At 34.6% G+C, this 26,838-nt stretch overlaps 1 protein-coding gene and 1 long non-coding RNA gene across 5 annotated transcripts in view; one reads left to right on the top strand and one right to left on the bottom strand.

Annotated features, from left to right (window-relative positions):
* Positions 1 to 8,209, bottom strand: part of LOC141381188 (uncharacterized) — a 30,301-nt gene extending 22,092 nt beyond the window's left edge. The window contains exons 1-2 of one of the 2 annotated variants that reach the window (XR_015480756.1): positions 8,043 to 8,198; positions 4,448 to 4,551 (exon numbers count right to left, since the gene is read on the bottom strand). This is a non-coding gene — a long non-coding RNA (uncharacterized LOC141381188). Of the gene's footprint in view, positions 1 to 4,447; positions 4,552 to 8,042 lie in introns of both variants that reach the window. The other variant, XR_015480754.1, reaches the window with a different exon arrangement.
* Positions 798 to 26,838, top strand: b4galnt2.1 (beta-1,4-N-acetyl-galactosaminyltransferase 2 (SID blood group), tandem duplication 1). Of its 3 annotated transcripts, XM_087244325.1 has the most exons (13): positions 798 to 933; positions 2,252 to 2,411; positions 5,920 to 6,039; positions 8,080 to 8,109; positions 8,220 to 8,330; positions 8,527 to 8,630; positions 12,221 to 12,276; positions 12,395 to 12,575; positions 16,622 to 16,708; positions 16,881 to 17,062; positions 23,091 to 23,234; positions 23,303 to 23,534; positions 23,620 to 26,838. In XM_087244325.1, exons 2-13 carry the CDS (start codon positions 2,395 to 2,397, stop codon positions 23,799 to 23,801), a joined length of 1,446 nt encoding a protein of 481 aa, XP_087100451.1. In that variant the 5' UTR covers positions 798 to 933; positions 2,252 to 2,394; the 3' UTR covers positions 23,802 to 26,838. The 3 variants fall into 3 exon arrangements, with proteins under 3 accessions (XP_087100451.1, XP_087100452.1, XP_087100453.1); XM_087244326.1 differs by lacking the exon at positions 798 to 933 and having other exon boundaries at positions 2,122 to 2,411; XM_087244327.1 differs by lacking the exons at positions 798 to 933; positions 8,080 to 8,109; positions 8,220 to 8,330 and having other exon boundaries at positions 2,240 to 2,411.

The raw sequence follows: 26,838 nt of genomic DNA on the forward strand, positions 1-26,838 counted from the left end.
TGAGCATGAGTTTGCACAGGCAATGTTGTCCTCATCTGCCCAGTGAAGATAAAAAAAAATCATTATTCATAAAAAAATTTGGTTTTTGAACTTCAACGCTGACTGTAGTGACCCATTGATGCCTATGTAGAAACTTTTTGTGCTTTTGAAAAACATTAGAACACCTTTATATGTAAAAAGTTGATTAATGTTGATTTTTAGACTGTAGGAGTTGATGTTTTCTTATATGTGTGCATTAAGAATATGCTTATTCTGTATTAAAGCCTTTTTGTGTTTTAATGTTTCTTTGTGTAACCATGTCTTTTATTTTGTAAATATAGCATCTTGAAAACCTATGGACATAATTAAATGACTGAATATTATGGTAAGTTCATTGATAAACGTTCACCCTTTATTCTTGATTGAACACATTTTAAACAGTTTTTAATCTTTTTTTATTATCATTATTCTTTTATGTTTTTATTTTCTTATACTTGTTTCTTTTATGCTTGACATGGTGGCTCAGTGGTTAGTTACTTTCGCCTCACAGCAAAAAGGTTGCTGGTTTGATTACCGGCTAGGTCAATTGGCGTTTCTGCGTGGAGTTTGCATGCTCCCAGTGTTTGCATAGGTCTCCTCCAGCTTCGCCGGTTTCCGCCACAGCCCAAAGACATGCTCTAAAGGTGAATTTGGTAAGCTAATTTGGCTGCATGTGTGTGAGTGTGAGAGAGCAGCTGGAAGGGCATCGACTGTGTAAAACATATGCTGGATAAGTTGGTGGTTCATTTCATTGTGGTGACCCCTGATGAATAAAGGGAATAAGCTGAAGGAAAATGAATAAATGTTTTAATAATGTTTTTTTTTTTTTTTTTTTTTTTTTTTACATCCCAGGACTGTTGCTATTGATGGAGGATGAGCGAACTCTCCAGGTGTCATGGGATTGGGTATGCATAGGTATGTTTCTAAACCAGGCAAATACAGTATATCTGCTATCTGTTAAAATGAAAAAAGGTTGAGTTACATAATATAGCAATTAAAAAAAAAAAAAAGTTGTAAATAGGTCATGACTCGATTTCGTACTGTTTTATATTAATATTAAGATTTTTTTTTACATTAAAATCAAACCTTATTTAGGTCTAATACTGTATTTTCTGCCTTGATTTGACCCACTCATCAAAGCACACAGTTTGAATTTGCATGTCAGATTGTAAACATATGTCTGGTGGCTGACAGTTATGCATATAAGTTTAATGTTGATTTAAAGTTTGAAAAGGCAATTGTGTCCATCAATGTACAGTAAAGTTATGCATGCATAATTGACAGAACATCAAAACTATTATTTTATGTTTCTCTTTTAACATTCTAGAAAGGTTTTTGAAAGTATGTATTTACAATGACATTATAGATACCCACAGTTGTAATGTTTGTGTCATCACTGCACTGTTTTCTGGAACAGGATGTGTGTGGTGACAGTAAGACTCTTCAGCCCAGCACTGGTGTAGCACTGATTTGAAAAAAGCATGTTTTTGTATGATTACCTGTGGTCTTTGCCATTTGTTTGCAGCAATTGGAAAGTATTTAGTAATGTTCTCTTGAAGGTGGTATTTATGTTAACTTTAAAATTAATATATTAACAACAATAAACATTTACAACCATATTAAAGAAACACTCAAAATATAAAATAGTTTTTGCAGCTTATTCAAAATACTTAAAATGAGCTGAAACAACACAATTCTTGAGAATTCATTGGGACAACCTAATTGTTTTGTGACAATCCACTTAAAATTGTAAAAACTAAAAAGCCAACTCCATGTTGTCCCTACATGAATCAGCATTTTTACAGTGAAGTTTATAGAGAGTCCAGCAGGTGCAATACAATAATAGGTCAGATGCCTTACAGTAATAAACCGTGTAACACGTATTTTTACAGCACAGTACTGTAATATTTTTACACTACACTCAAAACAATTGTTTGTTGTTTGCTCGGGCTACTTATTTAAAATGAGCTGAAACAACACAATTCTTGAGTTTTTATTTGGGACAACTTTATTAATATTTGTTAAGTCCATTTCAGTTTGTAAGAACTGAAAAGCTAACTTACAGTAATTCCTTCATGTTACAGTGTAGTATACTGCAATAGCAGATCACAGTAGCTACAGCAGTATGCCAGTAATTCACTCTTTGTTTGCAGGATTTATGTATCTTATGAATTTTATTTACAATGCATTAGTGTGCTTGGTTAATAATATACAGAAATTTGATGCCATCAAGATTCTAGCTAAGAGGAGTGGTGTAAAGCAGACTGCTCTACCACTGAACAAGGAAGAGGTTTTAGATGTACCCATAAGAGGAAGGAGCATGAGAATGTTTCTCACGGATGACAAGATCTTATTTGCTCGACAGATTTTCCTGATATGAGCATTTTACACCGGTAAGTACATTATGCCACACTTTTGCTTTTTTTCTGTATATAGTTTTTATTTTGCTAATTCATGCTGGTCAGCTAATGCTGGACCTACGGTTGATTATGAAATTTTTATGACTTTGACTGAGACTGCAGTTGTTTATGGCAAAGACGTATGCACACTTCTGTAGAATGCTTTGTCTGTAAGTTTTTAATCTGATTACTTTGTTTTTAGTACGTACGAGGTTCGATTAATCTTTAGTAAACAACCACAATGGCGGTCACACTTTACAATAAGGTTCATTAGTTAATGTTAATTAATGCATTTACTAACATGAACAAACAATGAACAATAGATTTACTACTGTATTTGTTCATGTTAGTCAATGTTAGTTAATGAAAATAGAGTAGTTCATTGTTAGTTCATATTAACTCATTGTGCATTAACTAATGTTACCAAGCATTGACTTGGATGTTAATAATGCATTAGTAAATGTTCAATTATGATTAATAAATGCTGTACATGTGTTGTTCATGATCAGTTCATGTTAGTAAATGCATGAACCTTATTGTAAAGTGTTACCACCATGGCTGTGGGACATGTTTAAAAATGGACTGATTTTTAAATCTTTTTTGTTTAACTGTTTACTATTTAACTATTTGTAAATAGTTACATACATTTACTACTTTAAAGAATAATTAAAATGAGCTTTCACTTGAATTATGCATTTAAATTATGCTCATGCTAAGCTGCACAGAATTTATCAGGTAAGAGAAAGTGAAGTCTACAACTTGTTACTTGAACTGGTGTTATGTGCAGTTTTCTTTTGTAAAAGATTTGCATTGCTGCAGTGTGTATATGACGATTGTGTGTTGTGAGCAAATAACTTTGAAATTCAGCTCGTTTACCTTAATTTTTTTTCTTTCATTCCTCTCATCACTTACGTTTTTTCTAATAAGGATGAAAAGGCATTATTAAAATTGTAGTATTTAAAAAAAATAGTGTGGTGAAGGGCTAAAAATTAAGTACTTTTGTTCATGACACAGCACTTTTTAAACTAGCTTGTAGCTTGTATCAATTCCGGTTCTTATTATTCTTCCGCCTTCTTCCGCTCTGGGAATCTATGGCAGTCCAATGAACCATTTGCGGCATTTGTGCATACTTCGGCACACTGATAAAGGACAGTCTGATCTTCAATTAAAACAAATTTGTACTCTCTAACTTAAACTCTGTAGTGCCACCACTTGTCCAAAGTTTCACTTATGTTTATTTTTGTTGCCCATTAGGTTCAAAAGTTATAATCAAAATTCTTTTCTCTCTAATTTCTTGGCACAAGCCGATTCAATTGCACTCTGACATCATTTTCTGTCATAAAAATGTGTTCGCTATTTTGAACTTTTTGTAAAACATGTTTTAACAAACTCTTCCTAGGCTGTTTGTTTGATTTTCACCCAAATTGAATTACATAATCTACAGACCATGCTGACCCAAAAGTTATTGAAGAATTCACGTTGATTAGACCAGTGGTTCTCAAAGTGGGGCTCGCCTGGTGATTTCCAAAACTCTTATTTATTTTTATTAAACCATAAGAATTACCAAATTTCATCCATAACCTACTGAAGAGAAAAAAAATATTTTGTTCATAGTTACCATATACTATATAGTTACTATAGTAGCTTTTACTGTTGTTACTAGTTCTATTGGATTGCGACCTCTCCCTGGGGTAATTACATAATATTAAAGACACAGCAATAGCGTCAGATGCTGCAAATTTTATAACACCAGGTTAAACTTTTTGGCCTATTTACAGCACTGACATACATTAAAAAAAATTAAACAAAGAATAGACTTGGGTCTATTGGTGTGTGTGTGTGTGTGTGTGCCATTGCATGCAAGGTTTCTGTATTTTTAACCACCTCAGAGTATATTGGCGGTCACAAATCACTGGCATTGTCATTTTGGGGGTCGCGGGCTGAAAAGTTTGGGAACCCCATGGATTAGATGAACCGTTTTCGATTAACTTACAAACAAATTCATCAGAGAGCTTAAGAAATTGACTTACTGTTATTTTTGTGAAATGTTGACATATTCACACAAAACTTGTGTGTTATTACAACCATGGTCTGAAGTTGGCTGCAGCATTTCGGCGCACTGCCCCCTAGTGGTCTGGAGATACAAAATGGCTTTTTTATATAACTTCTCTACCCTTTGTTCAAAATTCATAAATTTTACATCTGCCAGAGCATGCCGAGTCGATGTATGTCTGATTTTCCTAGGTCAGCCATATTGGCCATAGACCATTTTTAATTGTCAGAATTTGTTATACTATGCAAATTGTTATGGAAGTTGGTATATCAAAAAGTTTTATCACAGCGCCACCTTTTGATCAAACGTTATAACAATATTTCTAAAAATGCAATTGTTATAAAACTTATCTTGATTCATTCCTTGGGTTGTCCTGAGAATATTGATAACAATTATGCCTTAATTAACTGAACTTCCTCTCCACCACATAGCCTTTAGTCAAAAACCTACTTTTTCGAACGCCTCCTACATCGTTTAGCTGATATGCACCAAATTTGACTCAGATAATCTTTAAACCATGCTCAAAAAGTGATTGAAATAGAATATTGCAACATCTATATTAAAATGTTCTGTAATTTAGGTTTGCAAGAAAAAGAAATAATCTGCTATTGAGATATTCAGGCAGGGCAAGTTTATTTGTATAGCACATTTCATACACAAGAGTAATTCAAAGAGCTTTATATGAACAAGAATACAATAGAGAACATAAAAGTGAAATAAAAAGGGTTTTATGGTGTCTGAGGAGTCTAACTCCCAGAAAGAGTACATAAATTGAATATTCAAATGTTAAACAGCACTGCATAGTCTTCCTTGTACAAATAATTCAACCAAATTAATTGTTATTAAAGTTCTAAGCAATTACATTTTTTTGTGTTGCACGCTTTGTAAAGCTCAGTTGTTAAACTTTACCAGATATTAGTCTGTTGGCTAATTGATGTGTGCATGTTTATATATATATATATATATATATATATATATATATATATATATATATATATATATATATATATATATATATATATATATAATTTGAATGAAATTGAGTGAATTAAAAGTTCTAATTTAAAAGTTTTTCGAAAAAATTAAATTAATGTTTATATTACATTTGATTATATCAAAACATAATGCTACAATAAAGCAGCTTCATAGGGGTCTGAAAAGTTTATTAGCTGTACCATTTTGAAATCTCTTGAGGCCCTTCAAAGTGGCCAGTTTTGAGCACTTTGGAATGACATCAATATGGTGACCACGATGGCTTGTCATTCTAAAGTGTCATTCCCCAACAAACTTGAGATGAAAGCAAGTTTTTTTTTTTGTTTTTTTTTTGCCTTCTGCATTTTTTTTTTTTTTTTTGCAAAAAATTATTTTACCTGTCTTTTTATTTCGTATAGCTGAATAATTTTTCACCAGAATTCCAGTGTAATTATTTGAGTCTGCTTGTTATTTCAGATTATCTCATATGATGAAAGTTAAAAACCGCTTGAAGGTGGTTTTAGTCCTGATGTTGCTCAGTTTACTGATTTTCCTGTTTATACAAAGTGAAGTGTTCGACAGGATGCCAACATTCCGGTAAGCAGTCACTTTTTTCCATTCTGTATATAGCTGAAGTATGAATTATTAGACTCTGTGTTTTTTACACCCAATTTCTGTTTAACAGAAAAAAAATCAAGACATTTCTAAACACAATAGTTTTAATAACTAATTTATAATAACTGATTCCTTTTATCTGTCATGTTGACAGTGCATAATATTTTACCAGATATTTTCATGATACTAGTATTCAAAGTGATAGTTAAAGGCTTATAGCCAAGTTAGCCAAGTTAAAAATTTATCTTGTTAAAAACCTAAAGTGACACTTTTGAAAAAGTTATTTTATTTACCAGCTAATAACTTTATCGTAAGATATAAAAGGACACTTCTAGGAACCTGAAAATGCTCATTTACAAGAAAGCAGGTCTGATGGATTTAGAGGATTTTGCATCTGAACTCTTCATATGTAGTACAATATTATGTGCTGTCATGATGGCAAAGATAAACTAAATCAGTTATTACAAAATAGTTATTAAAACTGTAATGCTTGGTGTTAAAAATCTTTTCATTAAACAGAAATTGTGGGAAAAATATACAGGGGAGCTGTAGTCAAATAATTCAGGAGAACCAATAATTCTGACTTCAGCTGTAGGTTTTATATACAAAAAACTGCTTATTATTGGATTGATTTAATGAATTTATGTATTATTGTTGTTGTTGTTGTTATACAAATTTTAAAAGCAATGAATTTAGGATTTTAGGATTTAGATTTTTTAACATTTAAATCAGGGCTGGCCAACCCTGTTCCAGGAGAGCCACCTTCCTGCAGATTTCAGTTGCTACCCATATCAAACACACCTGAACTAATTAATTAGTACCTGAACACCACTTTATAATTACAGGCAGGTGTGTTTGATATGGGTTGCAACTGAAATCTGCAGGAAGGTGGCTCTGCAGGAACAGGTTTGGCCACCCCTGATTTAAACTAAAAACATGAGAAAAAAAATCCAATAAACATTTAATTTAATAATAATACTTAATGTAATTTTAGAAACTTTTTTTTCTTTTGCACAAAGTTCAGTGTGTAAAATGGCTATCAGACACCCACACTGGCTTTCATTTTGCTGAGAATAGCAAAGTTAGGAAAGCCTAGTTTCATTGTGGTCAAATGACCTGGTTAAAGACTGAAAAAATGAGACTGAAATATACCAGCACGATGAATGACTTGTCATTTACAATGAAAATAGGTAAAAAAAATAGGCTAAAATAGGCTATTCTTTTATTTTTGATCATACAGAAGAAAATAATACATTATTCAGAACTCTGAGAATTTCACTTTAATTTAACAAACCATTTGCCTTTTTTATGAGAGCGATAGAGTGAACAAACAGGATGTTCTTTTAGGCGCAGTCTGTCACACAGTTTGTTAAATTAGGTTTGTTAATGTATGAATTACCGTAAATGAAACATTTTATTGTATGACATTTAATGTATTATACTGGTATTTTTATTAGTCATTTATTAAATAATTTGAAAGAATAAGTTAATTTTACAACTCCCTGTTGAATTTAAGTTTTACACAGCAGCAAATGGTCAGACTGTATTACCAAAACATACTTCTTTTATTTGTTTCAGAAGATTAACTTTCATGGATTAATCATTCATCTAAAGCATAACAACATCCGCTAGCAAAATAAGCATGGTAACTTTAAATTTCACACAGACTTTAAAGCTTGACTCTTCTGTATAAACATTAAAACCGAAGGAAAGTTTGTTTTTTTTTCTTCATGTGTTCTTGTTGTTTCTCCTCTAAAATGCAGGTAGATTTTATGAAAAACACAACATTTTTCACAAAAAAACAAAACAAAACAAAGTAAAAAGCATTTTGGGCAAGTTGACCAGGTCCAAGATATATACAGTAGCATATAATACGTCCACTACACCATTACCCTTATGCATTCAACTGCTGGCTTTTGTTCAGAGTTTCAACTTTCATTTTACAATTAGATTGTATCTTTACTTCTATTTGTCTGATCACTTACCTGGCAATGTAAATGTTGACATTATTCTGTTCAACAGTGCCAGTCCTGAACATGACATGGCCTCAAGGTAAAATGACTTTGAATATTTGCTATAGTTCGTATTAAACAGCTCCAGATTATATGGTCTGCTTGAACTGCGGTCTTTTTCTTCTTGTCGTGTTTGACTGAACTCTACAGGTTAAATATTACTTGTGAAGGAGCTGATCTCACCAGGCAGTTCGTGCCAAAAGATCAACTAAATGATCTACTTGAACGCAGAGAAAAGGAGTATAAGCAAAGTAAACTCAGGTTAAAATCTCTTCATTTCTTCTGCGGTCCTGTAAACAAAAAACCACCACCATGTTAAGATGAAATACATGCTTGTATAGCGAGTTTGCACCCTCATATTACATCTAAACAGTGGTGAAATGAGAACACTTAAATGGTTGTTCTTTCTTCTTTTGATATTAATTTCTTCATGCATTGTGTTTTTTTAATCTCTCAGGGTGAAAACAGATGCAGATATTCTCATCGCCCCGGCCAACTCTCCTCTACAATATCCTATAACAGGTTTTAGGGTAGTTCCTCTGAAGAAAAGTATGATACCAGGTTAGCAAGGCTTTTTCTTTTAACCTCTATTTATTAATCAATATCATTCACTCCCAGTAATGCTGGGTTAAAGTAAGCTTAGCTGAATTAGTTACCTATAATGTTGGGTAAATAGTTGACAGAAGAATAAATGTGTGTTGAGTTTTATACACAATTTCATTTTGTTTTGTTATTAAAACTCATATTTTGATAATTGTTCACCAAAACACCTGATATTTTGTTAACAAACCATTATTTAAAGGTTTAAATTCTGAAAATGTATCTTTGGTAAGAGGTTTGGTATTAGAACTCATGCTTATGACAAAATTGACGTCTGTGAAAGACATTTTTTTATGCACAAGGATTGAACTGTTTTGTCAGCTGATTTAGCCCACAAACCATCACAAGTAGCATTTACAATACTAAATCCTAAAATTCAGCATACAATTTAGAACTAAATACTGCATTAGATATTGCCAGGGATTAGGAACATATTGGGCCTTGGGGCTATAGCCTCACAAAATTAACTTTTTTATATTATTAATTTGCTATTTTATATTATTATATAATCTAATTTTGGCGACACAGTGGCGCTGTAGGTTGTCGTCTCACAGCAAAAAGGTCGCTGGTTCGAGCCTCGACTGGGTCAGTTGGCGTTTCTGTGTGGAGTTTGCATGTTCTCCCATTGTTCAAGTGGCTTTCCTCAAGGTGCTCCGGTTTCCCCCACAGTCCAAAGTCATGTGGTACAGGTGAATTGGGTAGGCTAAATTGTCTGTAGTGTATAAGTGTGAATGAGGTTTTATGGATGTTTCCCAGAGATGGGTTGCAGCTGGAAGGGCATCCGCTGCGTAAAACATATGCTGGATAAGTTGGCGGTTCATTCTGATGTGGCGACCCCGATTATTAAAGGCTGAAAAGAAAATGAATGAATGAATAATGTAATTTTCCACTTGATTTATATTTTTAATGTTTTCTATTTACTAAAGTAGGTGTAAAAGCGTACATAATTTATTTAAACTTTTAAAATTTTAAAATGCCTGCCAAATTCAATAAAACAGCAACACACATTTGCAATACTTTCTAAATGAGCGCTTCACAATAAACACTTTATTTTAAAAAAAGAGCAGAAACCCCTAAAATATCTGTAAAATCCATGCTTCTAATTTCCCATTTGGTCTAATCAATTACACAAGTTTTTTCCCCCTGAGATATACTGTCCAGCAGCAATATTTCATTGCTCCGAATTATTACTCTCATTTTTATAAAAGGGGAAATCAATTAATATAAAGGTTTGCTTTCTAACTGGTACAGTTAGACTTAAACCATGTATTTTCTTGAGGTAGATACTCTGCAGCAATGGACATTTTGATGTCTGTGTAGGCTATTTGATGTGTTCGCACATTGTCTCTGTTATGAGAGGGCAGAATGGTGCGGGTGCGCGGCCGCTGCTGAGACAGTGCCTCAGTTATGAGTCCATTCTGCATGATTCTGCCTATCCTGAGCTTTCTTGCTGCACGTTAATAACGGATACTGTTTGAATTATATTTTTTGTTTTATGATGTGCTTGGTTAGCTTACCTTTGACTGGACCTTTCTCGTGATAGAGCTGAAATAAGGAGCTGTTTTAGGAATTAGGGGCTTTTCCTGCGCTCTCAGAAATAAAGGTACGCAAGCTGTCACTGGGGTGATACCTTTTGAAAAGGTACACATTTGTACTTGAAGGGTTCATATTGGTACCTCAAAAGTAAATACATACCCTAAAATTTTAAGAGAAAACACTTTTGTACTTATTAGATACTAATATGTACCCTTCAGGTCTTGGTACTAATTTTTTATTTTATATAAAAAAAAAAAGTAACCACCCCAGTGACATCTTGCGTACCTTTATTTCTGAGTGTAAGTGTGGGGGAAAAACACGACATCTTTTTTACTCTTACTGCGGATTAAATAGGGCTATTTAAAACTCTGATTAAGCTACAGCCACTTCGAGCCATAGCATCACTGTTTTTGAACACCAGCAAGCCGAAATCAATACTTCACATTATCGAACTTCCTCTTGCGAGCCCTGGGGATTCAGACCTGCCTAGCCCTTATGTTTATGCAGCTATGGATACTGCATTAGTATCTAGGTCAGAACTATGCATTTGAGCATGCACTGCAGGTACTTAGCAAATAACTAAATTAGTTTGGTCCACTCTATTTGTAAAAACAGGGAAGTATTGTGATAAGCATGCAGGGCCTTTCTGGGTTTTACTTCTACTTTGTGAGTTTGCTTCAACCAGTAATAAAAGAAAAGTAATGTTGAGATTATGTGAAATAAATATGCTTGTTTGTTTGTTTGCTTTATTTATAAAGCACATTTAAAAAAAACAACAGATGTTGACAAAAGTGCTTTACAAAACAACCAACATACAAAAAATACAATTTCTCTCTATATATAAACAAAATCTTTAAAACTAATTAAAATTAATTATTTAATTACAATCAAAAGCAAGAGACAGAAGGTGATTTTTTTTAAACGAGACTTAAAAGCACCAAACGAAGAGCATGACCTGATATGTAATGGCAGTCCATTCCACATACGAGGGGCTGTGACAGAAAAAGCCGTCACCTTTTGATTTTAACCGTGATGAACAACTAGCTGAAACTGATTGGCCTCAATGAAGTGTGCCAGTGAAGAAGCTCACCAATGTATGTAGGTGCCAGACCATTCAAACCTTTAAAAACAAATAACAATAGCATGTATTGAATCATAAATTGAACTGGGAGCCAGTTATGGGATAATAAAACTGGTGAGATACTAGACATTTTTTTGTCCCAGTTAAAAGTCTAGCAGCTGCAAGCGTAGAACTGAAGCAGGCAAAACTCCTGAATACAAAGAGTTGCAGTAGTCCAATCTGAACATAATAAAAATGTTGATAATGGGTATCGCTGATTAAAATGATATGATTTGTATTACTGAGCTTGCTTTATGTAAGAGCCAGCTTACTGTATTTCTGAAAGGTATAATTCACCCATAAATGTTGCATCAGACACCATTATGCAAACTCTCCGTGGTTAATAATTCATTCAATTAAAAATAAAAATGCTCTAGGTTATGTACAGGTAGTTTACTAACTGAAAATAGCCTAATCTCGCTCGATTTAAAGTGCAGCTTATAGATAAATAAAAAGGTATCATTTGAAACTATGAATTTTGAGACATTGAGACTTTCCTGTTGAAATAAACAAACAAACAAACAACAAACTTTCCTGTATTTAAAGTACTGGTTTGATGGTATATACTGTTTATGAAGAGTTCAGATGGAAAAGTCTTTAAGTGGCATTTGAAATTCTTTTAAAATTAGCTTTTTTTCCTCAAGCTCAAATGTTTATGTTCAGTTATTTAACTTTAAACTTAATGAAAATAACCTATTCTGTGCCATTATTGTGAAATTACTAAACCTACACATGCAGCAACCAGAAAAAAAAAGTTTGATTTAGAAGAACATGTCAGATGCCACTTTTCATAAGCTTTTGCATCTGGTCTCTTTATTCATACATATTGCACACAAGAAAATAAATATTTTCCGTTCCATAACCAAGAACATTGTTTTTAATATACTCACTTCAGGTCTTGCCCTTCGAGTAAAAAGGACAAGTGCACGAACAAATAGTGGGCAGTACAAGGTTTGTTGGTTTAAATTGAAGCAAACTCTGGAATCTTACATTTTGATTTAATTCCATTTCAGTTGTGATTTTACAGTACTTTATGTTTTTATATTTAATGTGCTTTAAACCCAATCAGGTGTCTTTGAGTGTGATGAGTGGTGTGCTCTCAGTGGAGGATGTTCAGGATGGACAGCAGGTGGATGGACAGGGCCAGAGTGAACTTACCATCTCATCCAGCAACCTCACACAACTCAATGATCTGCTGTCCAGAGTGAGCTACACCAGCACCGTCTACCACATTAGAACATCAGACCTGGGTGAGGACAGCAGACACACTCACTTTATATTAAGCAGCTTGCTCAAGCTATGAAATGACAGATTAACAACCACATTCTCACTAAAATGACCAGATGTTCCAGTTACTGAACCACACTGTTCCAGTTACTATGACCATTTATGTGAAGCTGCTTTGACACAATCTACATTGTAAAAGCGCTATACAAATAAAGCTGAATTGAATTGAATTGAATTGAAGATATTTTCTTTAAAATATACTTCAAATGTGGTGTTAAGAAATAAAGTGCCACAGTGTTTCAGAGATAAAATGGAAAAAAAGCTTTTATGCAAGCTACCACTAAAATGAGTTAATCCTGAATAAACTCACACATAGTGTTATGGCTATTTACAAAATATTAGTTAACCCTGGATCATGTGTGTCTCATTTGTCTTTATGTTTGATGTTATTGGTCACGTGATTCATATTTTGCACATCCAAACTATCGTTAAGTGTACATAATGTGAATTGACGCACCCTGATTTTCACAGTGCATTTTGAGACTTTTTTTTGAGCGCACTAGAATAATTTTGCAATTGAGACGGCACTTAAAATGGCTGACACCCTGATCAGTGCACTGATTACTGTGTTGATTGAGATGTATGCAGTGATTTCATCCATCTTAGCCACTTGGTTCCAATTTCTTACTAAATAATCAAGTTAAATTTTTTAAATTTGTTAATCAACTGAAGTCAAAACTAGTACTTAAATGGTAGCAAGTCAATACAAAAAGTATTTATTATATGTTGATAATATTTTGTTCCTCATTGGTGGACAAAATACACAAATTAAATGGTTGAGTAAAAGTGAAAAGACCTTAATCGGCTCCCCTGCCCCTTTAATCAGTAATAGGAGTGTCCTTTCATTCATATCAAAGTGCCTCTAGTGCTGGATGCCTTCGTTTAATACCATAATTAAATAAAGTACCAGAATCCTCTCTTCAATGTATTACTATGTTTCGTTTTTTCAAGGAGTATTTAGATTTAGGCGTCACAGTGGCACAGTAGGTAGTATGATTGCCTCACAGCAAGAAGGTTGCTGGTTCAAGCCTCGGCTGGGTCAGTTGGTGTTTCTGTGTGTAGTTTGCATGTTCTCCCCATGTTCGTGTGGGTTTCTGCTCCGGTTTCCCCCACAGTCCAAAGACATGCGGTACAGGTAATTTTTATGAAATAAATTGGCCGTAGTGTATGTGTATGAATCCAGGGGTGTATGAGTGTTTCCCAGCGTTGAGTTGCAGCTGGAAAAACATCAGCTGTGTAAAACATATGCTAGATTGGTTGGTGGTTCATTCCACTGTGATGACCACTGGTAAATTTAGGGACTAAGCCGAAAATAAAATGAATGAATGAACAAATGAATGAATGAATAATTCGATTCATATCTTACCACAAGGTATCTTGATGGATTCTGCGAATGATGCAAATGTCCTCTCCAGGAAGAAGATGAATAAAAATACACTTTTATTAGTAAAACAGATCCAATGCTAAAGTTGAGTAAAACAAATACAAGAGCAAAACAAAGTCCTTTACCTTATTCTGTACTGAGAACAAAGGGCTTAGGACTTAAAATATACAGAAGTCGGTTTAAGCTCTCTGCTGGTATTCAAGCCTATAAACACAGGTGTCCTTTTTAATTTAGAATAAGGATATGCTTTATCACTGTTTGGACAAACGTTGACCATACACTTGCAAAAAAATTTGTTAAAACTCAAAAATGTTTATGCAGAAAACAAAACTACAGATTTACTCTACTCTTTGTTCTCTAGAGCAGAGTAAATAATCGTCTAGGGTCATACACTTGTTGAACTTGTGTTAGAAATCATAGCAAAGAGTTTTTGTTATTATGTCATCTTTTGGGCAGTTTGCCCAGGGTCTCCTCTGTCATGGCCATAGCTCCTAGTTGATGAAGAATATTTTCTTTAACAGAAAAATTTCCCAAACCTCTTCCAGCCTTTGTTTGTACTAATTTGTTAGGAGTGTCAACTGAACTATGCCCTCCTTTATTGCAGGCAAAAAACTGACCCACTTCAGTAAGTCTTCCTTGAACTCTGTCGAAGGCGTCTGTCGCCTCTTATGTTTCTTCTCATCTCTAATACTATAGCTGTTTCAGCAAGCATAAGATTATCAGAATTTTCAGAGTTCACATTTAGCTGATGATTAATTATTTAGCGTTTTTGACATGATGTCTCGGGAGAGAGCCCTGAGCTCAGAATATCCTCAAGCCTTGGGCTCCCTTCAGTTTGAAGGGTGTTTGATGAGTTTGAGCTCTGGTAGGTCTCGAGAACTCCCCTGCTTGTGAATGTGTTAGGAATAGCTATGAGATACAGCTGACTAAGAGTTGTCTATGATGCCACTTTTGATTAGTTAATTTACTTACTGTATATTGTATGTCTTTGGACGATGGGAGGAACCTGGGGAAAACCCATGCAAACATGAGAAGAACATGCAGCCTCAACACAGAAACGCCGACTGGCTCTGTAAGGGATCGAACCATTGGCATTCTTGCTGTGAGGCAAAGAAAAAGGGGGAGGAGTAGGGATGGAAGGGAGGATTCTTCAAGACGAAGATGACTGGAGTGAAAAACTCTGGTTATTTATAGTGATTATACTGTAGTGGATGTGGGACCAGCCATGATCAATCTTAAGCGCATGAAATGAGTTTATAAATAAACCACACATATAGGTGATGTTTTGTGTCTTTTACAGTTAATATTATTAACCATCCAGACATCACAACCTCCAATCTGAATACAACTGTGCTTTTGATTTCAGGAACAGGGTTTCATAATTCTTGGTCAGACACAAGTTTCTTAATTAAGCATTTGAAACATTGCTTTAGGTTAAACATGGGGTTTAGGACAAAGAGCACTGACAGGAACTTGTAGATGGTTTGATCTTGTGATTGAAATAAAAAAAAGTGGTTGAGACATTCCTGACTGAATTGGCCCTTTGAATAAACTGGTTGAGTAAATGGTTCAATTACTCATAAAGACAGTTAGTTAGTGACTAATCATTTGCTTATCAATAACAGTAAACTGACGACTAGTTTTAATAATCATTCTAATTCTGTGAGTGCTGGTCTTTGCAAGTGATGTAACAAAGTGAAAAAAAAAGAGAAAGAATAATTTTTTTCCATCTTTTGTACAGAATAAACCAGGGGTGCCCAAATTTTTTCTTATGAAGGGCCAAAAACCAAATTTTATTAAGGCTAGTTGGCCAAAGGTAAATATAGTTGGCTTGGGTAATTTCATTATTTATTTAATAATATATAAAAAAATTAATAAAAACATTACTTTATAGTAACTAATTAAAACAAAAAAAATCACATTTATAACAAAATGGAGTTTGCTCGACGATGTCTTCTGCATAGTCCTCTATTTGTCGAGTGACGGTATTGACATTTTAAAAACTCTGATTTAGTTGCGTTTAATTGAAACATTTAATTTCTGTTAGATTATTTTTTGTGACTTCAATATAAAACAAACAAAAAATAGAAGGTTATGTCAAATCAGAAATGACGATCTGTTAAAGGCATTGCCTCAACCCTCTCTGTTGTTTTCAGATGGGATGGCCCTACTTTGGGCATCTCTAGCATAAACATTCATAGCCATATAAAACATTCAATTTTAAAAGGATAGTTCACCCAAAAATCTTTCATTATTTACTCACCCTTCACTTGTTTAAAACATGATAGCATTTCTTTCCTCTGCTCAACACAAAAGAAAAAAATGTTGGTTGCTCGGACCAATTGACTTCGATACTAATTGTTTTTTCTACTATGGAAGTCAATGAGTGCCAACAACCAGCTTTCTTCAAAGTTTTTTCTTTTGTGTTCAACATAAGAAAGAAGCTCAAAGGTTTAAAATCACATAAGAGAGAGTAAATAATGAGGTAATTTTCATTTTTGGGTGAACTATCCCTTTAATTCATTCATTCATTTTCCTTCGGATTACACTCTATTTTAGAGGTCGCCACATAATGCTATCAACTCTTCATAAATACCAATAATATCTTTGATTATCTTTCCCTAGCCTGTTTGTCTTTTGAGGACCATGAAGCCAAATTTCCAATCATGATTAGGAGACCAACAGTTCCTGTTCTGTATGACCCAGGAGAAGGTAAATAAAACACACACACCCACACACACTGACATCAGATTTGCTAAAAAAAACGGCAATGTCTATGATGTGTGCATAAAGCTAAAATCAAGCTATCCTGATCAAATTGTAGCGCCGTTTTTCATATTATTAACATCTCTTGAAGAACCCTTTTGATTTTATTGCATTTCAGATATCAACTCACAGGTGACCATATTAACCAAGACGTTTTTGAGATACAAGGAGCTGAATGTCCTCATCGAGAGCATCCGGAAGTTTTACCCCAAAATCAAGATCATCATTGCAGACGACAGTCTAAACCCTGAACGTGTGTCCGGAGACAACATAGAGCACTTCATCATGCCTCCTGCACAGGTAACCACTTGCACTGAGCTGTTGCTGTTTACACCAGATGTGAACATGCAGTCAAGTGCATCTCTTGTATTCTTCATGTGGAAGAGGATCTGGTCAGGACATTGATGATGCTACTGAACCAATAAGTCAGCCTTGTCCTTTTTTATGTAGACAATGTGGTGGCAAAAAAAGGAATTGAAGAACTGCAATAATAGGGGGAAAAGGTTTCAGGAACTGTAATTGGTTGAAACTGTAGTTGTACAGCAAGAAATTGAAACAGCAGGAGCGTGACCACCAACTGACATTTTTAACTACAAGCAAGGGTGTAGAATTAGCATAGATGAAGGTAATGTGTCTCAAGCAATATCCACCGATTAATTAATTGTCCCCAAACTTAATCCCCTTCAAAAATAATAATAATAATAACACAACCAACCTGATTTCACCAAGTAGGACATTCTACAATCAGTACAATCATTCTACATTCTACAGTACAATATTCCAATCAGCCAGTCAGAATTAAGAGGTATGTTTACTAATAATGTCAAGTTTAGGCTTACTGTTTATGCACTTCTGTATGATTGTTATTCAACTATTAATTTTTATTTAATTTTCATTTAACTAATAATTTACAGTTATGGTTGGGTTTAGGACTTGGTAACTGTGGCGGTTCTAGACCAGAGTAACTGGGTGATCGGGCAGGAGCCACTTGTACTTTTAGGGGGCACATTTTAACATACATCACAAACTACTTAAACAATTATTCAAAGTAATTTTTTTACATGCATCACGCTGCAGTCTTCATAAATAAGCTAATTAAATAAACTTAAAATAATTTTCCATGTTAATTTATTTGACAAGTAGCTTTGTATTGTAGTAAGATAACACATTTTTAACATTCAAGTACATCAAGGCACGTTTGGGCACCTTAACAGATGTAGTTGAAGTCATTTTTTCCCTCCCATCATTTAAAATAATATTTACCAAGTGACCTTTAACAAACCAAGGAAATTTTCACAGTATTTCATATAAAACAAAATACTGTTTTAAGGTCAGTGTCATTAGCCTTCTTCAGAAATATTTACTGTTTATTTTTTGATCGTCTACACAACAAACCAGTTATACCTTGACTAATTATTCCAACTTTCCTAGTTAACATAACCTAGTTAAGTCTTTAAAGTACACTTTAATCTGAATAGAACTATCTTGCAAAATAACTAGTAAAATATTGTGCAGTAACTGTCACCATGGGAAAGACAAAAAATAGTTATTGGCAATTAGTGTTTTTAAACTATTATGTGTTGTAATAAATCATGTGTTTGAAGATTCGTGCTTTATATAACACAATTGCAAACAAAAATGAATGATGGCAAAACTAAACGAGTTGAATATTACTTTTACATGAGCGTGAATGAAAACTAAAATTTTATTAATGTGTTACATCTGTTCTCCAGTACTTGCAGACTGTTTGTAAATTTCATAACGTAAAACTATGTGCACTCAATTTCCGATTAATATTAGCCTATAATAAGAGAAAAATTGCTATTGAAAACAAAGGTCTAATATAATCAACGTGTGTCAATTTGGGACTTAACTTCTGATGAATGTGGGTAACTGATGCACGCAGCATCGTCACTGACAAAAGTCAAGTAAAAAAACGCAGAGAGAGAGCGAGTGCACGCGACACCGAGAGCACACAAGAGAGGCCTCTGTAATATCTTGTGCATTTTAAATGAAGCCACGTCATCGCTAAATTGAACATTTTCTCTTTCTTTAAAATATATAAACAACCCAAACAAATGCAATTGACCAAAATGTTTGACACACACACACACGCATACTATCCCGTGAAAACATTGATTGAATAAGTGTCACAAAGTGAAAATAAACTGGCATTTTGAAATGACAGAAAAACACATATGGTACATACTACACAACACAAACTAAATGAATGAAACGTATCTACTCCCGATGTAGCCTTTGCCAACTCTAATTAACCTAGATGTGCAGAAAAGGTTAAAATAAATTTTTTACTCGAGTGTACCTCCGCCAAACACAAATGGGCTGTGTGATTGGCTGTCTCTTTCCCTGCTGTAGCAGTACCATACCTGCAAGGACATTTTCCAGTTCGATATAAAGGTTAGGCTCTGTTTACACTAATACGTTTTAGTTTTAAAACGGCCTTTTAGAATGAAAACGATCCACATCCACACAATCGTTTCACCCAGCATTTCTGAACAACTCTCCGTCTACACCACACCACACCACTAAAAACGCACATCACGTGACCACGCACACACACACTCTGGCATGCGCTGCAGCATATCTACTCAAATGAGAGCTGTGTTCGTCGGACTGTTCATCAAGGATCTACCGCTGGATCTAATCTCACTATATTTGGTAAACATGATATTTAATTCATCTTGTTGTCTATATCTAATGACATATTCCCCAACTTTGGTCTTTGGAATCTATTACTTGAAACGTGTTTTGGCTGAGAGCAAAGATAAGTCAATAATTAATGTAACCACGAGCGTTCTGTATATTGGCTGATTGCTTGCTTTTATTTATTAGTGTGTAAGACTTGGCCGATGTAGGTGACACATGGGTGTCTAAGGCAAGTGGGAAAATGGTGGACATGACCTACTTTCCAAAAAAAAAAGTCAAGTTCTACTGTGGGTCTATGCAACTGATAGAAACTCAGTTTAGATTTTGGTCACCGACAGTTATGGAAAAACAATAATCAAGAAAAATTGATCATCCCATTTTTTTAGTTCCTCCGCAAAGCCCAATTTTAGGGAAATCGTGTGACTTTTGCATCACGGTGTGTGTTTAAAGTTATTATAGTGTATTAGATTAGAAGCACGAAAGAGATCTTGTGCTGTTGTGTTCATGCGCTCAGCCTCAGGGACAGCACAACAAACACACATTGTAAAGTCACCTTTTAGCTCAACTAAATGGTCATGCAAAAATAAGTCCAGATGCAATGCTTGGTGATTATTCACATAAACCCTCAACTTTGTCAATCATTAGTTTAACATTCCTTTAATATTACAGTACATTAGCATGTTGTGTTCGGGGAGGTGATATTAGATTTAATGTTGGACCAATGTCAAGTGCAAAGCTACGTGACTGGCACGAAGACAACAGAGTGACATTATTAAGCAGAGCTTTGTAACTTTAAAGTCTGTGGGATTCTGTGAAAGCTATTACCAACAAGGGAACCAGTAGGAAGATTTTTATTTCGTTGGAGGACAATCAAAAAGTGAATCAACTAAATGAATGTATTGTAGGTTTGAATCCGATGAACAATATCAGGATGTGCGGGGTGTGTCCCACATAACCGGGAGCTGCAAGAACACACAGTGCAGTCTGTTTTCTAACAGCTGTGTACCAAAAAGTCTATGGGGCCATTTCAAAAAGCCCTTTGAAAACTTGGTGGTTTGTTTGTCAATCATTCATAGATATGGCCTGTGGAAAAACACACCATTATCACACCTCTTCCAAGGAAACCATGTGTTTCAACAGTTTTTACAAACAATTTTAGTTAACGAAACATATTCAGTGTTGTCACAAAGTTTAGTGTTAGCACAGCTTACATTGGGCCCCGTTAATAAGTTTTACTATGGTTACACCTTCTGTCCACACTACCCCAGAGTTTTCGAGCCCCGAAAATGGAGTGTTTTGAAAACACTGATGAGGCCATTTTCATTTTAAAGCGCTGCTGTTGCGTGTCTGTATTGATGGGGGAAAACAGATTAGATTTGTCCACCTGTTGGGTTTTGGACCATATGAGGCATAAGAATAGGACATGTGTTTAGATATAACTATTATTTGACCATACTTTGTTGTTATTGTTCATTTATTGGTTTGCTGAAAATTAGAACAGAAGTTAGAAATTGTTTTGAAACAAATCTTTGCAATCAACAAACAAAATTAAATATGTAGGCTAATGGATGTCTTTAGTGGAGTGCGTACAACACCGTTTCCTTATCTGCGAAAGGAGTAAAGAAACGAGGCTAAATAGAGGAGGCTCATTTGTTCTTCATCCTTGCACTGCAGATGGTCTGTTTAACTGTTTTCTCATTAGTGAAGCATTCAGTTTTTCCACTTACAAAGTCCGCCATGTAAATAGCAAATGTGTCATGGCTTGACGCAACTGACTCTTATAGGGAATGGGAGATGATACTCTGATTGGTTTAATGCTCAAAACACACCTATAACTCATTAAGAGAATAAGAACAACTCTGTTAGACCAGGGGTTCCCAAACTTTTCAGCTCACCACCCCCAAAATGACAATGCCAGTGACTTGCGACCCCCAATATCCACTGAGGTGGTTAAAAATAAAGAAACCTTGCATACAATGGTGCACACACACCCTTAGACCCAAGTGTATTCTTCATATTATTTTTTAATGTATGTGAGTGCTGTAAATGGGCCAGAAAGTTTAATCTAGTGTTATAAAATCAATCTGCTGCATCTGACGCTATTGCTGTGTCTTTAATATAATGTAATTACCTCAGGGGTCGCAATCCAATAGAGCTAGTAACTATAAACTATATAGTATAGTAACTATAAACGACTGTTTTTCCTCTTCAGTAGGTTATGGATAAAATATGGTAATTCTTATGGTTTAATAAAAATAAATAGAGTTTTGGAAATTACCAGGTGACCCCCCCACCCCCCCTTCATTCCCCCGCGACCCCTTGACCCCCACTTTTAGAACCACTGTGTTAGATCATGCAGACTGTATTTTTCCAGACTATTGTTTTTGCCCTTAATGCTTTTCAGCCATGCACTTTAGACTTTGAGCCTAAATCGTTAAAAGAGAGCTCTTTATTCTCTATGTATCATATATTACGCAATATATTGTTTCAAACTACTAAAATGTCAATAAAAGTCTAAGTCTTTCAACATCACAGATCAGAGATCAAGCTCCCATAATTATAACCAGAGGAATCGGAGCACCCGGAGTAAACCCATGCCAACATGGGGAGAACATGCAAACTCCACCCAGAAATGCCAACTTGGCAGGACTTGAACCAGCAACCCTCTTTCTGTGAGGTGACAGTGCCAACCACTGAGCCCCTTTTTCACCCCTTGTAGAGAAATGTGAAAGATTTTATAATCTCAACACACAAATACCAAAATACAATGGATACAGTTGTTCTTTAAACCACATTAGCTGCACATACAGACTTAACTTCTCTGTCATATTGTTTGAATGCAAGTTGTTAAGCAATACTTATAAGAATTTTTTTACAAAGAAGATTGATATATATTGATAAATATATTCACACCAGTAAATCATCAATAAACAATGTTTAGCACAGACAAATAATTCTACATAAGTTAAAGAACATTATCATGCGCACACATTACATACATTCTAGATTTAAACTATTTTAAAAAGGGCCAGTTCTGTTCACATTTGAGTGTGAAAGGCTTTAAGGCTCGCCTGTCAAGATCATGGTGACTCAAACCTGGGTGTGGGTCTTATCTGTTGGTGGGCTTCAGAATGAGCTGCTTAAGGTTTATGTAACGGTGAAATGATCTTCCTCCATCTCTTAAACATAAATAAACAGAAAACCTGTCTATATAGTCATCTGAACACTGCTATTGTTTTTAGATTAAGAATGTTTACAATCGTATATTGTTAGTTAGGTTCTAGGTTAACTAGGTTCTCTAATAAATTTGTTTAAATCAAACATTGCCATACTTACTGTGATTATAATTAACAAGAAAATGAAACAAGCACACTCCAGCCCTAACTTCCTACCCACAACACTAACTATAAGCTTTCTAATCTTCAGAGGGTTGCCAGTTAAGAGATAAAAATCTCTTCCCCAGGGTACCTCAAAAAATGTTAAACTCAGTAGAGTAACTAGGCACTAGGCTCGGCCAGCTGGATTACTCTAAATATCCACTGTGATCTTTTTTTTTTTTTTTTGCATCATAATATCAGGTGAAAGCATACCTTGCTATTCTAGATGACGTGCATGACATTCTAGTAAACTAGTCACTGCTGTTGTTTATTTGCTTGCTCAGGGGTGGTTTGCGGGCCGAAATCTGGCTGTATCTCAATTGACAACAAAATACTTCCTGTGGGTCGATGATGACTTTGAGTTCTTGCATGAGACCCGGATCGAGAGTTTTGTGGAGATTATGGAAGCAGTTCCAGACCTAGATGTTGTAAGTATAAAAAGATAAGAGTGTCAAGTTTTGGAGCATCAATATTTATGTAATTTCTCTCTGCTCAGATTGGCGGTGAGGTGTCTGGTGACCAGTTTTATTTCCTTCTGGAATATGAAGAGGGAGCTGAGCATGAAGGAGGAGGATGTCTAAGGCGTGTTAGAGGAGAGTTTCATCAGCCACTTTCAGGGTTTGATGGATGCCATCTTGTGGATGGTGTAACAAATTATTTCTTGGCAAGAACTGAAGCCGTGCGAAGAGTTGGTTTCGACCCGTTCTTGAAAAGAGTTGGTCACACAGGTAAGTCTACGCAACTTTTTCACAATCATCTTCATTTGCATTTGGGGGGTCATTTAACTGTACTCCATCCATTTTCATCCATCAGAGTTTTTCATCGATGGCCTTGGAAAGTTATTGGTAGCCACATGTAAGGGCTTCTGTATTGGTCATCAGACTCATCAGACATATGACAGCTATGAAAGTTACAGGAATCAAGAAAAAGAGGATGAAAAGAGAAAACTGGCTCATCACTTCTTTAAGAATTATCTCAACTGCATCAAGTACTGATATTTACATATTCAACTAATGTAATTTATTTCTGTGGACAAAATGTGAAATTCTGACAAAACAGAAAAGGACAGAGTCAGCTGCCATGAGGAAAGTGCATTACTTAAAGCAATAGTTCACCCAAATATGACATTCTGCCATCATTTACTCGTTTTGAGTTTTTTTAAAGTAAAGTTTTCCATCTGAAAAACTACAGTTTTTCAACATTCTTCAAAATATCTTCTTTTGTGTTCAACAGAATGAAAAAAAAAACTCAACCTGGTTTAAAACAAATGATGAGATCAACCTCATTTTTTAGGTGAACTGTCCATCTAAGTAAAGAGAATGTATTTAGCTGCCAAAAGCCTCTTTCAAAGAAAATCTGTTACTTGGAACTTGGTGGCCTTATTTTGCAAGCTCTTTTGTGGGATTAAACTAAAGTGCTACTGATTAGCAACTGGAGATGCAGTGATTTACAAATAAGTAACTAATAGGGATGTGCAATATTTATTAACTGCAATAGGGTATATGCAGAGCTAGTGTTTCTTCACATACTGATAAACTTCCGGTGAATGGTTAATGTGACTTTTTTTCCATTTTGTAAAGCTTCTGTTACAGCATTGATGTAATGTAATTAAAATACAATTAATTAAATAGGCATTCATTTAGTTGCTCAAGCATAAAACGAGACAAAAAGGCATTTACTCGCACACGCCCATCACTCACACTCGCACACGCCCATCAGAAACGGCAGGCTAGCGCAGAAGCTCCATTGAATATTCTAGGGTAAAATAAATGTTCAGATTTTAAAGATATGACGGAGAAAAATGTAATTAAATGCAGTGCTTTTTTGTACAATCTGAGACCCACTTTATTAAAGAAATGTTTTTTTAGAGAGATTAAAAAGATTTTTTTTAATCGGACCTTAAACTCGCCAATTTTGCGATTGCATACACATTAAAAGTCCTTTAGCATACTTCCGCATATACCCTAAAAATATTGCAGTTGTTGATTTAACTATAATGGAGATGGTGTTATCAAGTATGCCACACTTTGTAAAATTAGAAAATAGAAAACAAGCAGTAACTTCATATTGAAGTTTTTGCAAATGCAGATAGAATTATTAGCCAATAATTTAATTAACTACAGTAAAAATTTTCCGTTTTTGGTAATTTTTTTAAAGGTGCTGTATGTAAGTTTGACACCCAGTGGTTGCACTAGGTATTGCATTTCTAGACCAAAACAAACACAAGCATAGGTTGCCAGATTAAGGACCAACAGGAGCGAGCTGAAAGGCTTATTTAAATTGTGTTCTAAATAAAAGCAATGGCACGCGATAAAATGAATATTTTCATATTAAAAGGGGTTTTTGTTCTATCAACATTTCTATTTTACAAAGGGCTTCAATTTTCTGCAACAGCAAAAACTGACAATTATCACCTCAGGTAAACCTCATGTGCTTTATTTAGTGTTAAATGCTAATAATTTGAGTTTGAATGCCATTTTATATCACATTTATTGCCGTATACTGTTTATAAACAGATCTGTCACTCAAAACCAACACATATCAGTGATTCAGCATGTACATTTAATTTTGTTAAAGAGGTTTAATATGTATTAATTAGATTATAAACCTTACCATTTTGTGAGTAAGTGCGTATTCTATTCTTCTGAATGGCTGTATTTAAAATTCTGTCTAGTTTCATCTGGTGCAAACAGCTAAATTGCTTATTACTGCACATCCCATCATGTAGCATGTTGTTAGGACACGGGGTCACAAGGTAACCTGCTCACCTAATGTTTACGCTCGTGATATGTTTATATTATTTGATAATTAACAAGCTCATGTGGAACTCTGAGTCTGCATCTCATTTTGGAGTCTGCTACTGTCCACCGGAGGTCACATTTCGGTCACAAAAGCATGCTTTGAAAGCCTCCATCACTGAATAACTGAATGAAAAACGCTGTTTTCCTTCTTGGCAATCCAGAGTACCAAAAGAACCAAAACAAAGACAGCCATTCTGGCATGTATTAGACTTTTTCAAAGCAGAATATCTGATTTAAGCATTGTTTTTTTTAGATAAACACAAATGTTCACTTTGTTTCTTAAATATCTAACATATTATGGTATTTTTATACTTTAGTAAGGTCGAAAACTTACAAAAATCACCTTTAAAGACATTGTATAGTTTGGAAATATCACACAAGAGGGGCATTTTCAAGCTTGTGAGCACAATATGAAATGTGATTATTGTTTTTGAACTTTAAAAAAACATGCAATAACTCAGTAAGCACATTTTAGACTATTTTGTTTGTTGTATATTACGAATGAAAATGGCTCTAAACAATGACAGAGCATACAGTAACATTTGCTCATCTCAGAGCAGCATTGCACTCTAAAGTGAATCTTTTATATTGAAATCAAGAATCAATGTGAGTCAAATTTCAAGGATCTATTTATAATGACAATCATTTGATTCTATTGTTTTTAACGAATCAGCTGTCACTCATTAAGATAAGACTTTCCACCACCTACTGATGGTTTTAGCTTAAAATGTATCAACCCATGATCTGACCAAACTAATTATGGCACAAAAACACATTCAGCAAAAAAATATCCCCCCAAAATACTAAAAATCGTTTTTTTTTTTTAATATTTTTTAATCAAAATTGCACACTCTTAGTGACTGCCTCTTTTATTTAGAAGCTGAGACCTCTGCATGTTCTGCAGTATTGCACATTTCATAGCTATTTTCTATAATGACCAAAAAGAAAGGGAATGAATGTTGACCTAACCTCAGGTAAAAACTGAAAGAGAGAGCCGTAGATCGTTTTTAATAACAATGACAGTAGCTTAAGGGACTGTTTGTGTATTATTGTTACTTTATGAATGAATAAATCTATGTATTTATTGCCATATTTATTGACATTTTAAGTGTAAACTGGAGAACATTATCACTGCAGTTTGTCATGTGTTTAATATTTATTTTTTATGTTTACCATGTTTCATGTGTTCTCATTGTGTAAGCATTCTCATCTTAAAAACCGTTACACTGCA

Source organism: Danio rerio, chromosome 3 (assembly GCF_052040795.2).
Source record: "Danio rerio strain M-AB ecotype USA chromosome 3, GRCz13ab, whole genome shotgun sequence".
NCBI lineage: Eukaryota > Metazoa > Chordata > Actinopteri > Cypriniformes > Danionidae > Danio > Danio rerio.